The sequence below is a fragment of the Staurois parvus genome, unplaced genomic scaffold, assembly GCF_062004578.1.
Source record: "Staurois parvus isolate SC_StPar_1 unplaced genomic scaffold, SC_StPar_1.0 ptg001309l, whole genome shotgun sequence".
Classification (NCBI taxonomy): domain Eukaryota; kingdom Metazoa; phylum Chordata; class Amphibia; order Anura; family Ranidae; genus Staurois; species Staurois parvus.
The window spans coordinates 69890-83734 of NW_028319105.1; the positions used below are offsets into that span (position 1 = coordinate 69890).

The 13845-nt window shown below is 42.7% G+C and overlaps 1 protein-coding gene across 1 annotated transcript in view; it reads left to right on the forward strand.

Annotated features, from left to right (window-relative positions):
• The window catches only part of LOC149437125 (uncharacterized), a gene marked incomplete at its 3' end in the record, with an annotated part of 130153 nt that overhangs the window by 63454 nt on the left and 52854 nt on the right, over positions 1 to 13845 (forward strand). Inside the window, exons 8-9 of the mRNA XM_089661097.1 lie at positions 3284 to 3373; positions 7844 to 7892. Coding sequence (XP_089517223.1) covers positions 3284 to 3373; positions 7844 to 7892 — 139 coding nt within the window. The remainder of the gene's footprint in view (positions 1 to 3283; positions 3374 to 7843; positions 7893 to 13845) is intronic.

Sequence of the window (13845 nt, forward strand, 5' to 3'; positions counted from 1 at the left end):
AAAGCCTTCCCTTTGTTTCAAAAGTCTGTGATCAGTTTCAGGGCATGCTAAAAAATGGTAACAAGTAACCGTAAAACTACTAATAAAGTTCAGTAAATATAACAGTCCGTGATACTATAAAGTGCCAGGTGACTGGTAAAAACTCAATGGTGGTGCTCCGTGAGAAATGGCAGAAATATGCACTCACCAGATGCGTATTGGTTATACGCATTAAGTATCACATCCAGGCGTGTCCACATCAGATATAGGTCTGGTCAGGGTTTAAGGTAATTCTCCCTCAGAGATGGTAAACAGCAGATGCCCAGGTAGCAATTAATCAGATCCAGGTAACCAGAGGTCCCTTTCAGGGATGAGCAGAAGAGGCTGTCTGCTTACAGGGTAAACTTCCTTCTCTGGGTGAAGCAACTGGATCACAGAAAACGGGCTCTGAAAATAAATACTCCTCAGGGGAGTCAGGGAAGGATGCCTATAGTGTAGTATTCAAAATAGGTATTTATTAGGTAAAACGATGTTTGCAAACATGTGTATGCAGATAAAACAATATCAGGACTGAAGAGGTGAACTAACCCTCCAGAGTCAAAGATGGCCACCGCGCCTCCATGTGGCTCTGGCGGCGTAGCGTAACAACGTCCTGGCTCCTCGTTACGCGTTACGTGCGCACGCACTTCATCAGAGGGAGAAACCATTGTTGTCGTGACGAGACAAGCGGCTTAAATAGACAAACTGGCGCACGCGTATTAAGCTGGCGCCATTTTGTTGAAGCCTAAAGATGTGTACTATCGTGCGCTCGTGCGCCATTTTGCTAGAGGTTATATACAAATTAAAAGTATGAGTACATTCATACGCCAATGCGATAAGTTGCCAAGGATTTAGGATGCCAAAATTAACAGATATATTAAAGGATTCAAAAAAGTTATACTTATGTTACAGGTGTGTTAATGTTTAATATAATTAGGTAATTAAATATACAGTAAGGCAAAAAAGTATTTAGTCAGCCACCAATTGTGCAAGTTCTCCCACTTAAAAAGATGAGAGAGGCCTGTAATTGGCATTATAGGTAGACCTCAACTATGAGAGACAAAATGAGAAACAAAATTCAGACAATCACATTGGCTGATTTGGAAAGAATTTATTTGCAAATTATGGTGGAAAATAAGTATTTGGTCACCTACAAACAAGCAAGATTTCTGGCTCTCACAGACCTGTACCTTCTTCTTTAAGAGGCTCCTCTGTCCTGCACTCATTACCTGTATCAATGGCACCTGTTTGAACTTATCAGTATAAAAGACACCTGTCCACAACCTCAAACAGTCACACTCCAAACTCCACTATGGTGAAGACCAAAGAGCTGTCGAAGGACACCAGCAACAAAATTGTAGATCTGCACCAGGCTGGGAAGACTGAATCTGCAATAGGCAAGCAGCTTGGTGTGAACAAATCAACTGTGGGAGCAATAATTAGAAAATGGAAGACCTACAAGACCACTGATAATCTCCCTCGATCTGGGGCTCCACGCAAGATCTCACCCCGTGGGGTCAAAATGATCACAAGAACGGCGAGCAAAAATCCCAGGACCACACGGGAGGACCTAGTGAATGGCCTGCAGAGAGCTGGGACCAACGTAACAAAGGCTACCATCAGTAACACACTACACCGCCAGGGACTCAGATCCTGCAGTGCCAGACGTGTCCCCCTGCTTAAGCCAGTACATGTCCAGGCCCATCTGAAGTTTGCTAGAGAGCATTTGGATGATCCAGAAGAGGATTGGGAGAATGTCATATGGTCAGATGAAACCAAAATAGAACTGTTTGGTAGAAACACAACTCGTCGTGTTTGGAGGAGAGAGAATGCTGAGTTGCATCCAAAGAACACCATACCTACTGTGAAGCATGGGGGTGGCAACATCATGCTTTGGGGCTGTTTCTCCACAAAGGGACCAGGATGACTGATCCATGTACAAGACAGAATGAATGGGCCCATGTATCGTGAGATTTTGAGTGCAAACCTCCTTCCATCAGCAAGGGAATTGAAGATGAAACGTGGCTGGGTCTTTCAGCATGACAATGATCCCAAACGTACCGCCTGGGCAATGAAGGAGCGGCTTCATAAGAAGCATTTCAAGGTCCTGGAGTGGCCTAACCAGTCTCCAGATCTCAACCCCATAGAAAACCTTTGGAGGGAGTTGAAAGTCCGTGTTGCCCAGCGACAGCCCCAAAACATCACTGCTCTAGAGGAGATCTGCATGGAGGAATGGGCCAACATACCAGCAACAGTGTGCCAACCTTGTGAAGACTTACAGGAAACATTTGACCTCTGTCATTGCCAACAAAGGATATATAATAAAGTATTGAGATGAACTTTTGATATTGACCAAATACTTATTTTCCACCATAATTTGCAAATAAAATGAGAAAAAAATCCAGACAATTACATTGGCTGATTTGTAAAGAATTTGTCTCTCATAGTTGAGGTCTACCTATGATGCCAATTACAGGCCTCTCTCATCTTTTTAAGTGGGAGAACTTGCACAATTGGTGGCTGACTAAATACTTTTTTGCCCCACTGTATATACCACAGATGTATCACTAAAAATGAGTGTCCAGAATGATTGCTCTGCTTAACCTTCCTAGCGGTCTGAATATGTCCATGTTTCTGTGCTCAAAGCGGTACATTTTTTTGCATGGAAATATGTATTTTTTTTATTGTAGGCCTGTAATTTTTAGGAATAACTCACTGAAATCTGTCTGAACAAGAGTCTAGTAAACATCCCGGGTAGGATAAAATTTGAAACACGTAATCATAAGTTATAATTGAATAAATAATCATAAAAAATAATAATATAATAATAATAATATTAATAAATGTAATTTAATAATATAATCAAACCATAAACACTGAAATTTGAAATATAGCACCAAGTTCGCACATCACTGAGCAAAGTCGCAAAATCGTTTTCAGTGTCTAATGACGAATTTCCCCACGAATCATCACTCAATTCTGCAAGTGGTTCTAATTTGCTATCGCTGTTCTCTAGCTGTTCTAAAACCGATTTTGACCTAAAGGGACGCTTTTTGGACGCCATGGACGTTTCTCAGTTTCCAGGCAGAAAGAACAGTAAAAAAGCAGGCAGGGCACAGGACAAAGCACTAGGGACAAAATGTATGTGAAATGGTTTGATACAGTAATGTTTTACTATGTGATTTTAGTGTATTTAGTGAATGTCACTTTTTGTCATTTTCAAATTTTCCGCCGTTCCGTCCCCCGTACGTCCCGACACTCGCAGGGGATGGAACCCAGATGACAGATGCCGGCATCCGCCGGATTACATTGCCGGGGACACTACAGGAGGGACATCTCTGGAGCACAGGACAAGGTAAGTGAAGAACAGATGCCGGAGCAGCGCCGCATGGTATTCCCGAGTGTAGCTCGGGGTTACCGCTTGTGGTACTGAAACTTTACCCCGAGCTACACTCGGGAATACCGGCAGGGGGGTTAATGTATGATCATGTGAAGATATAAAAGATTACTATTCAGTCTATCCTGAATTCTATGGCCTCATTCACCTTACTTAGACTCATCCACCTTACTAACCACTCCGTGTCTACCACCCCCCTCTGCCAATCCCTCCACTGGCTTCCGATTGCCCAACGCATAAAATTCTAATTATTAACATTGATGAACAAAGCTGTTCATAACACTGCCCCAAACTACATCACCGACCTGATATCCATCTACCACCCAAAACGCACTCTTCGCTCATCACAAGACCTCCTACTCTCTAGTTCCCTGGTCTCCTCCTCTCATGCCAGTCTCCAGGACTTCTCCAGTGCTTCCCCCATCCTCTGGAACTCACTACCCCAATCCATCAGACTGTCACCTACCCTCCTCCACCTTTAGGCGCACCCTGAAAACCCCCACCTAACTGCCCATCTCCTCCGCTCTTCCCACCACTCCATCCCCCACAGCTATTTCCTCCTGTACCACTCTGCCCTCCCTCCTAGATTGTAAGCTCCAAGGAGCAGGGCCCTCAAACCCCTCCTGTATGGTATTGTATTGTTACTGTGCTGTCTCCCATTATAATGTACAGCGCTGAGCAAACTGTTGGCGCTATATAAATACTGTATAATAATAATAATAATACTAAAGTATTAAGTATCAATAACAGTTACTAATTAGTATATAAAACTTGGTATCATAAATAAAGATTATATCAGTAAATCCTAAAATAATCAAATGGGAATGAAATTACATTAAAACACCTGTTATGATATAATAAGAATATTAAATACTATCCAGTAAACTATAAATGTTATAATAAATATTACCTGTACCAAAATGATTAATATTGTATAAAATTAAGACATAAAACAATCGGCAAAAAATCATTCTGAAATGAATATTGAATGTACTAAAACTAAAATTAAACACAGTACGAATATAAATTTAAAAAATAAGCAGATAAAAATGTAGAAATAACTTCTTTAGGTGGTATTTCATCACCACTGGGTTTTTTACTGTATTTTTTTATTACATAAATGAAAAGGAACGAAAAGTTTGAAAAAAAAAATAATTTCTGTTATAAAACCTATCCAATAGAAAAAAAAAAAAAATTTTCATACATTTGGGCCAAAATGTATTCTGCTACATGTTTTTGGTTAAAAAAAAAAAAAAAAAAATCCCAGTAAGTTTATATTAATTGGTTTGCGTGAAAGTTAGAGCACCTTCAAACTGTGGTACACTATATATACTCAAATTTATGCAGCTATGGCGCTATACTGGTATTGGTGGTGATCAGTGACTTATAATGGGTTTGTGATCGTGTGGTAGGCAATCTGATGCTAGTGGATACTGGCTGGGAGGGACACTAACTGACACTGACGTCAATAGTGACACTAATACAGTGATCAGTACTAATAATGTACAATGTCACTGTACTAATGACACTAGCTGGAAAGGGTTTAATCTCTAGGGGCAATCAAGGGGTTAACTGTGTGCCTAGCAATGTGTAATATGTATTGCTTTTACTAATAGATGGGGCTGTTTTAGAAACAGCCGAATTGCTGCTCTGTGCTGCAATTGGACACAGCCGATCAGCAGATCCCATAAATCATTGACCGGTACCTGCTGACCAAATTGCACTTTGTCCAAACGCAGCGTGGGCCATCAGTGAATGTCTGCCACAGACCCAGAAGCAGGCTTGCAACGGGTCTACTCTGACTGGACGGCAAGTAGTTAATTTGAAAACCGTTATCAGGGACAGTTGTCAAAGTCTGCCTTTTGCATATGCATAATAATGCAAACATTGTTGGCTGAGGTCAATTTTTCCCAGCTCACCCTATGTAGCTTTGGCTGCAGCTGTACAAATGTAATTTTAAGGCCTCGTTCACACCATACATGCAGAAAAACTGATGGAAACTGACACGCAGATTTCACTTGCAGTACATCAGTTTTCATACGTGCTTTAATGACTTTTATACACGTTGCAGATTCCCACAAAGAAACAAATCTGCTTGTGATACTAGTGTTGTGTGAACAGGGCACATAGAGAACAATTGATTTAGTTGTGCCCTTGCAGAACGCATGCAGAAAAACTGATGTTTCTACTCCGTGCCCTAACTGAAATCTTATATTAGATCACCTTACAAAATAGTTTTTCCCTTTTAGGAGTGGTTAGCTGTTTACCCTTACCCAGTGAAGAGACTGGCCTCAGGTGATACACAGAGATTAAACAAATCCTTCTATACAAGTTGTACCTGTCTATCTGTTGCCTTCTCTTCTCTACGCCTGTTTAAAGTGCTGAATTTTATAAAGCTTGTCTGAGATTTCAGAAAAAAGGGGGCAGAGAGCTAAGGTTACACTCTGCAGAGCTCGGTGAGGAGAGCTCTGAGAGCTAATTGAAGAGAAGCGATATCCCCCTCCCTACACAGCTCACAGGAACAGTGCTGAGGCTGTCAATCTGTTGGAGATTCTTCACCTGTCACCATTTTTCTCATGGTTTCAGGAAAACGTGTCAGAAGTGGTTCATGCTGGTAGTAGAGGAGTGAAGCAGCAGACAAAAATGACACTGAGTGATTTATTTACTAAAGCTGGAGAGTGCAAAATAAAAAGTACATACTATAGAGCAGGGGTAGGCAACCTTTGAGAAGTGGAGATCTATCTGGACAAAGTGGAAAAGATCAAAGATCACCAAGGTGTGGAGCTTTTTTTTTTTTTTTTAAAGAAATTAAACAGTAAGCCCCCAATAAAAAGTAAGGATGGCATGAAGAAAAGAGAAATCCTATAAAACTAATGCCATTGTAGAAATATAAACTTAGCTTACCTTATAATTGAGCTTCAGTGAGAAACTCGCCATTCACTTTCATTCACAATTTTTTCAGGTCTGGGGAGTATGTGGTTACCCCCACAAGGCTTTTGCTGGTGTTCATCAGAAAGCATCTAGTACTGCAGGCTGATTTGTTTGACTAGTTTTAGGCCTGGCTATCTACCCTGATTTCTGGTCAGTGCATGTAGTATGTAGAGCAGTGTTCAGGGCTCAGTAGTAGGTAGAACAGTGTACAGAGGTCAATAGGATGTAGGGCAGTGTACAGAGGTCAGTAGCAGGTAGGGCAGTGTACATAGGTCATTAGATTATAGAGAAGTGTACAGAAGTCAGCTGTATGAAGAGCAGTGTATAGAGATCAATAGAGCAGAATAAAGGAGGGAGCAGGTCAAAGGTTAGCAGGGCACAGTACTGTGGAGGGTTAGGAGGGCCCGTCCAGTACAAGGAGGTTTGGAGGGTATAGTACTGAGAGGTCAGGAAGGCATGGTGAAGGGGGGGGGGGGGGGGTCAGGAAGCCATGGTGAAGTGGGCGGGTTAGGAGGGCACATGCAGAGGAGGTCAGGAGGGCATGGTGAAGGCGGGGTCAGGAAGGCACGGAGCAGGGGGTTGAGGAGGGTACGGTGCACGGGATTGAGGAGGGCACAGAACAAGTGTTGGGTGGTACTGGGGGGCCAGGAGGACACGGTACTTGGGGGGTCAGGAGGGCAAGGTACAGGGGAGTCAGCAGGGCTGGGGGGGTCAGGAGGGCATAGAAGTTATTTTCTTACAAAGAGTTGCACAGGAAAGCAGATCCCCGACGACCCTCCTCTCACATGATATCACTCACAAACACCTTGGATGCAGAAAGGAGGGTCAGTGGGGAAGCAACACAGTACACACCGGAAGAGCCCAAACCTGCCCAAGCTATTTTGGAGGCTTTCCCCGCCCTACAGTCGCACGTATGCAAGGGGTGGGGGCTCCCTCTGCAGCCTGCGATTGGTGGAATGTGCTTCTGTATTGCTCTGAAGCTATAGGGGAGAGGACAGGGTTGGCAATGCAGGGACGTCTTCTTGATCTACCCATCATCCACTCTCGGTTGACTGGTAGACTGTGATCAACGGGTTGCCGACCTCCGCTATAGAGGGATATGCTTTGTTCATATTTCACATCTGAGGTTTATAACTACTTTAAATAAAGACTGCAAGTTCCATTCATTATAATGTGTACCATATTGTATTTCACAATGCTCCTTTTTTTCCATTGTATGCATCCCATGTTCTGTGAACCATAGGCTGCACCTTCTTAGGGCAGCATGCATTTGACATCAAAGTATCTGCAGCGTGTTGTAGTATCCCAAGTTTATGTACTAATGTGCACACTTCTGACACTGAATGTGTTAATAAAAACCAGAATGTTGTGGCGTCAGTTCGGATAACAGCTTTTTATATTCATACTGCATTTATTTGTATCATACCCACAGCACAATTGATGTGTAGTAGTTTTTCGCCTGAACCTTAATTGCTGCTTTAATTGTTTTTGTTTTAGAGTCTGACTATTCTGAAGATGATTTATTCAAGAACGATGGCAGCTTGGGGTAAGCAAAGGCAATAACTTGTGAATACTAAATTTGAAAAAATGCTTTAATAACATAGTGTGCTGTATTTGCAGTAGCTTTGTATACATTGTTATCTATTTTGTCCAAGAGGTTGAGCATCTCTTTCTCTATGAAATCTTCATTATGGTGTTGGGCTGTTCTGTGTGTTCCCATACCACCAGAATTTAGCATAAAATTTTGTGAATTATTTCAGATTCGTCTCTTCCTGTAAAACATGTACTATATTTATGGCTGTTCGTTGTTCTGCCTCACTGCTTTGGGGGATTGTGCTTCTCTGTGCTATTATGAACTAAAAAACTTTGTTTTAGTATGCAGAGGTCCTTCAGGAGTCATGAGTTTTTATCATGGGCTTTAAATCACACCTCTGGTAACTCTGTCCAACCTTTATAGAACAGCAGAAGTACTGCAAAAGCTTGCAGTTCTTCTCTGTCAAGTAGAAATCCCCTGTGTGGAGTAATTTTTGTGACTGTATGAATGACAATATAAATGAGTGAATCATAATAGCATATATAATGTATAAATGTCACATTGTTGGCAATACAACACTGATTGAATATCTCCTGTAAAAACCGTTGCTGGGAAAAGCAGTGACATGCCAATAAGAGAAACATGGATAATAAGCTATGTTACTCGTTTAACATTTGTATTATAAATAAGGTGAAACCCTAGGAAACTATTTTCTTTTGTGATGGCCTTTTAAACAGACAATAGTGAATCGATTTTTTTTATATGTACTCTCACCGGCCACTTTATTAGGCACAGCTTGCTAGTGTAAAGAAATGATCCCCCACAGCATTACACCACCAAGCCTGAACCATTCATACAAGACAGGATGGATCCATGCTTTCGTGTTGTTTATGCCAAATTCTGACCCTACCATCTGGATGTCACAGCTGAAATCGAGACTCATCAGACCAGGCAACCTTTTTACAATCTTCTATTGTCCAATTTTGGTGAGCCTGTGTGAACCAGTCTGCCCATTGTCCTGACACAACTGCCGCTCACTGTATATATTCTCTTTTTCAGACCATTCTTTGTAAACTCCCAGAGATGGTTGTGCATGAAAATCCCAGTAGCTTAGCAGTTTTTGAAATACTCAGTCCAGCCCATGTGGCACCGTACCTCGTTCAAAGTCACTTAAATCCCCTTTCTTCCCCATTCTGATGCTCGTTTTGAACTTCAGCAAGTTTTCTTCACCACGTCTACATACCTAAATGCATTGAGTTGTTGCCATGTGATTGGCTGATTACCAAGCAATTGAACAGGTGTACCAAATGAATGGGCCGGTGAGTGTATATTGATACCACCACTATACTAATACATAAAATTCCAAACTCCTTGTGCATATTGGGAGGGAAAGCAGGGCTCATGAGGAGGTGGTCAGTGTAGAACTAGGATACTGCCACCCAGATACTTTAGAGAAATCTGAACTCGGGGGCTTCATTGTTTGTAAATTCCTTAAGCCCCCGGTCACATCAAAGCCGATTTTGAAAATTGTGCGACTCACAGTGAAGTTGCATGGTTTCAAACTCTGGTGACCTGCCGATTTCAGTTGTGATTTGCAAGACATCTGACACAGATGTCTATGCAAATAGTAACATAATTAGTGCATGCACTACTTTAGAAATCTGTGCAGCTCCGGCCAAATCGGAACCGCACCGATATGACCAAGTCGCCTGGCATGCAAATCGCATGCCAAGTCACACCGGATGTGACCGGGGTGTAAATATAATCTCGCTGTAACAACTTTGCATAGGCTGTTTCACCGCAGCAGGCTTGGGTATATCTTCTCTTGAAAACCAAGCTCTGTTTCATGCGCAAGCCAGAGGTCTTTAGCTTTTTGCTTCGTAGTTGGCTTCAATTTGTGGCACTTCCCTTTAGCTTGTCCTCAACTCCAAGGATTTTTACCAAGGTGCTTACCTCAAAATTAGTGCTTCTACATCTCAGGAGCATTCCAATGGTAGGTTGTCTGGATTATCTTCTACAGGAGCAGTCATTGCTGGATAGATACTGGAAGTGTTTGGTAGGCTTCTGCATGTCCAGAATTCCTGATGATGCCGATTCATCCCTTAAGTTGACTAGGTACTAAATCTCTGAAGGAAAGGTGGGGGGGGGGGGGTGCCCCTTTCATGCCCTCAGCATCTGATGTCATCCTGAAATATTCCCATGCTGTCCATGTGGCTCTGGTGGTGTTGTAGCTCTGTATGCTGCAAGTGGCTTCTCTCTACACCTCCCTGGAATGCTGCAGTTCAGCCTGGTTCCCTGAGATGACTTCCCATGGTTTTAAGATATGCCTTCTTTCACCTTACTAAACATAAGTGGATTTGTTACTGTTCTTTTAGAATAAACACTAACTTGCTACACTCCGGTGTCCATTTTACTCACGTTTGGCAACTCCATTTTTTTGTAGGTTGACTCTGAAGAGTTGCATGAGATTGCTGGGTCTGATGGGGTTTCCTTTTTTGGTAATACCATTTGCCCAGTTTCATACATAGGCACCAGGAGGACATGGTGCTATGCCCTATTCTGTTTGCTTATCGACACACTTTAGCCTTTTCCAGATCTGCTTCCCATGGTCTGCTTTTACACCTTGCTTCTCAGTTGCAGACTTTAACGGCATGATTGTCAAAGCCCAGGCACTGAGGGACAGAAAAATCTCTAAGTGGGGATTGTTCTCTTATTCCTCATGCTATGGGTTGATTAGAGGATGACTTGAGTACCAAGATCACGTCAGCCTTGTAAGTTCTCTTTTAAAAAGCACTGGCAACTCATATAGCTTGCTCCTTGAGCTACCATTCTAACTGTGAGATTTAAACTTGATTTTGCTGTTTCTTCAGAAGCCCTCTCTATGATCCCTTAATCCAGGGCTTGACAAATTTTGCTTTGAATCTAGGAGCCAGCTAAAAAAAAAGTTAAGAGCCATTTTTTTTTTCTCGGCATAGTATGGGTTGTCCAAACCCAGGGCAAGACGAGTAATTTGTGCCCCCTAACTTACAGCACAGTGGCCGGCCAATAAACACCGTACATCAGGGTTATAGGTTGACTGGAAAGAATGACAATAAAACCTGTTGTTGGGGAAACAACCCATTATTATTTTGAATGCCTTTCACCAATTTTCACCGATTTCCCCCCCACAGCTCTCTCATCTTTACAAATCCCCCCCCATCTTCAAAAATCCCCCCTCCCAGTCTTCAAAAATCCCCTCTCCCAGTCTTCACAAATTCCGACTCACTATGAGCTTTGCTCGGTGTCCATGGCTCACTCACCTCTCCTCCTAGGACATGGTAGTCGGCTGGTTGTGATCTTCTGCCTCCTGCCAGATCCGCTCCAATACAGCCTTAGCCCTCCGAGATCGGCCGACACCACACACACCCTGATCTCCAGTCCCGATCGCTGACCCAGATTTGATCCCCAGTGGGTGATAAAAGGAATGGATCAGGTGTCTGGGCACAGCCTCTGAGGAGAGTGGAGGGAGAACAGAGCCTGCACTCCTCTCTCATTGCGATGGAGTGGCTCTGGTGGAGTTTGGAGCCAGCAGTTAGGCATGTGCGTCCATCCCCCATGTCTGCCGTGCTGTCACATCTGTCATCCCCCCAGAGCGGCACTCAGAGACCGGCTGATGGAGAGGTGGCGGCTGGGAGACTTGTGTTCAGGGAGATGGCCAACATCCCGCACACAGCAGCCCGGAGTCTGGAGTGCCTGTATGTGAAGAAGGGAAAAAAAAACTTTAGCTCTGCTGCGGGTAAGCAGCAGAGCTAAAGTATTTTTGTTTTGTTTTTAGATTTTAAAGGGTAGCTCCAAAAAAAAACAAACAAAAAAAAAAACGAACATTAAAGTGTTACCAAACTCATTACCCTGCATTCACTATATCTGCTCTCCCACAGCACACAGAGCATGGAAATGCAATTATTTTAGTAAATATAAACTGCTAAATATCTTTTCTCATCATTAGTATATAGCAGTCTTATGACCTCTATCGATGGCCAGATACGCACTGGTTAATCTTGTAGGTGGTGTTTTCATTCCTCTGACTGTCCTATGAGGCTGCATGATCTTTGACCCTCTGTCTGGACAGTGCTGATTGGCCCTGTGCTGGTCACATGCACCCTCCCAGGAAAAAAAAAAATCTATCAATACACACCAAACTGAGCATGTGCAGAGTGTCCCCAAAGGCTCTGTACTATTGGCAAATGGATTGGGGACTGTGGAAGAAGGGGAGGATTAGATAAGACGAGATCAAACAGCTTTTTTACATAATGTGGAGGATTATTAAAGTCTCTCCTAGATTGTAAGCTCCAAGGAGCAGGGCCCTTGAACCCCTTGTGTATCGCATTGTATTGTTATTGTACTGTCTCATGTATTGTCTCCCATTGTAATGTACAGCGCTGAGCGAACTATTGGCGCTATATAAATACTGTATTATAATAATAATTAACCCCTTAGGCTCCACACTGAATATAACAAGCATACTTTACTGCATATACAGACTGATTTTACTGCTGTGGGTTTAGTATCACTTTAAGATCCTCCTAGCAGCCTACTCACTGCTGCTGTCCCCTGTGCACTTATCTGTCTTGTGTAACAGCATCTGCTGCTGCGCTGCCCATGGTCGCCATTGTGCATCTCCGTACACTTGAATCATCTGTACACAGCTCTGGAAGCTGTGTAGAGTCATAATCTTTGCCAGGGCTCCTGGTTATTGGTTAGTGTGGCCATGTGACCGTGCTAACGAATGAGTCTCTTCTTTTGTCTCACACAACCACACCACACTAAGGACAGGAGCCCTTGCAAATATTATGCTTCTACACAGCTTCCAAGACTGTCTGTACGGACATGCACACCGGTGACCATGGGTGGCGTGGCTGCGGGTGAGATTACACAAGACAGATAAGTGTACAGGAGACGGCAGCAGACAAGTGGCTGTTAGGAGGGTCTTAATGGTGCCTGGTGCCAACAGTGAATGGGCTGACAAAAGCCTAGGCGCCAGGATGCAATTTCTAGCTCCCATGGCGACCAGGCACCTGGGATTTGTCGAGCCCTGCCTTAATCATAGATATTTATTTGTTCTTCCTTTCCCTGAGAGCAAGCCCTTTATTGGAAAATAAGCAATATTTGAAGTATTACTATAAAATGCCATCTAGTAGTCACTTCTAGATGTGGAATTTGGTTTCTGAAATATTTGAAAGGTGAGTAAGTTTGCAAGAACCCAAGGGGAAGCGCTTTATTGTTAATATTAAATGGGAATTAAGGATAGAAGGGTTATACGGATACTAAATTATGGTTCCTACTTTACCTTGTAGAATGTAGGATGGTTTATTCGGTTAGATTAGGCTACTTGTGACCTGCCTCCTAGTGCCTTGGTACCAACACTGTGAGCTACTGTAATGCTGGATATTTAGCAAGCAAGCAATATACACAGTCTGCCTGAACTGAGATGGAAGCAAGCCATCTTGATGAGTCGCTAGCAGTCAGCCAAATTTTTACATAACTGCTGGGACAAACAGGTGGAAGAAGCATTTACCTTAGTTGTTTTTTTTTTTTTTTTTTAATCCTGGGGTTGTAAATGTTAATCAAAGGCAAAGACACTATATTTTAAATGGGTCGTCCTCTGGCTCAGTGTAGGCTCCATGTGCACTTGTACGATAACAAATTCCCACAATTTCATCGTGCAACTTTGATCCGACTTTACACTCTCTGGACCTAAGTCGCATCAAAAGTCTCATCATAGCAGTGCAGGCACCTTTTCAAAATTAAAAAAATTATGCTTTATTACACAATACACATATGGACATATAAGGTAAATACCTCAGTTAGCCATCACCTCAGTATGAGATAATACATCAAAATCTACCTAAAATCACTTAAAAATAGACGTCATGACCGGTCAAAGTAATAAAGTCCTGCCAATATAACGACAGCTAGTCTAATACAT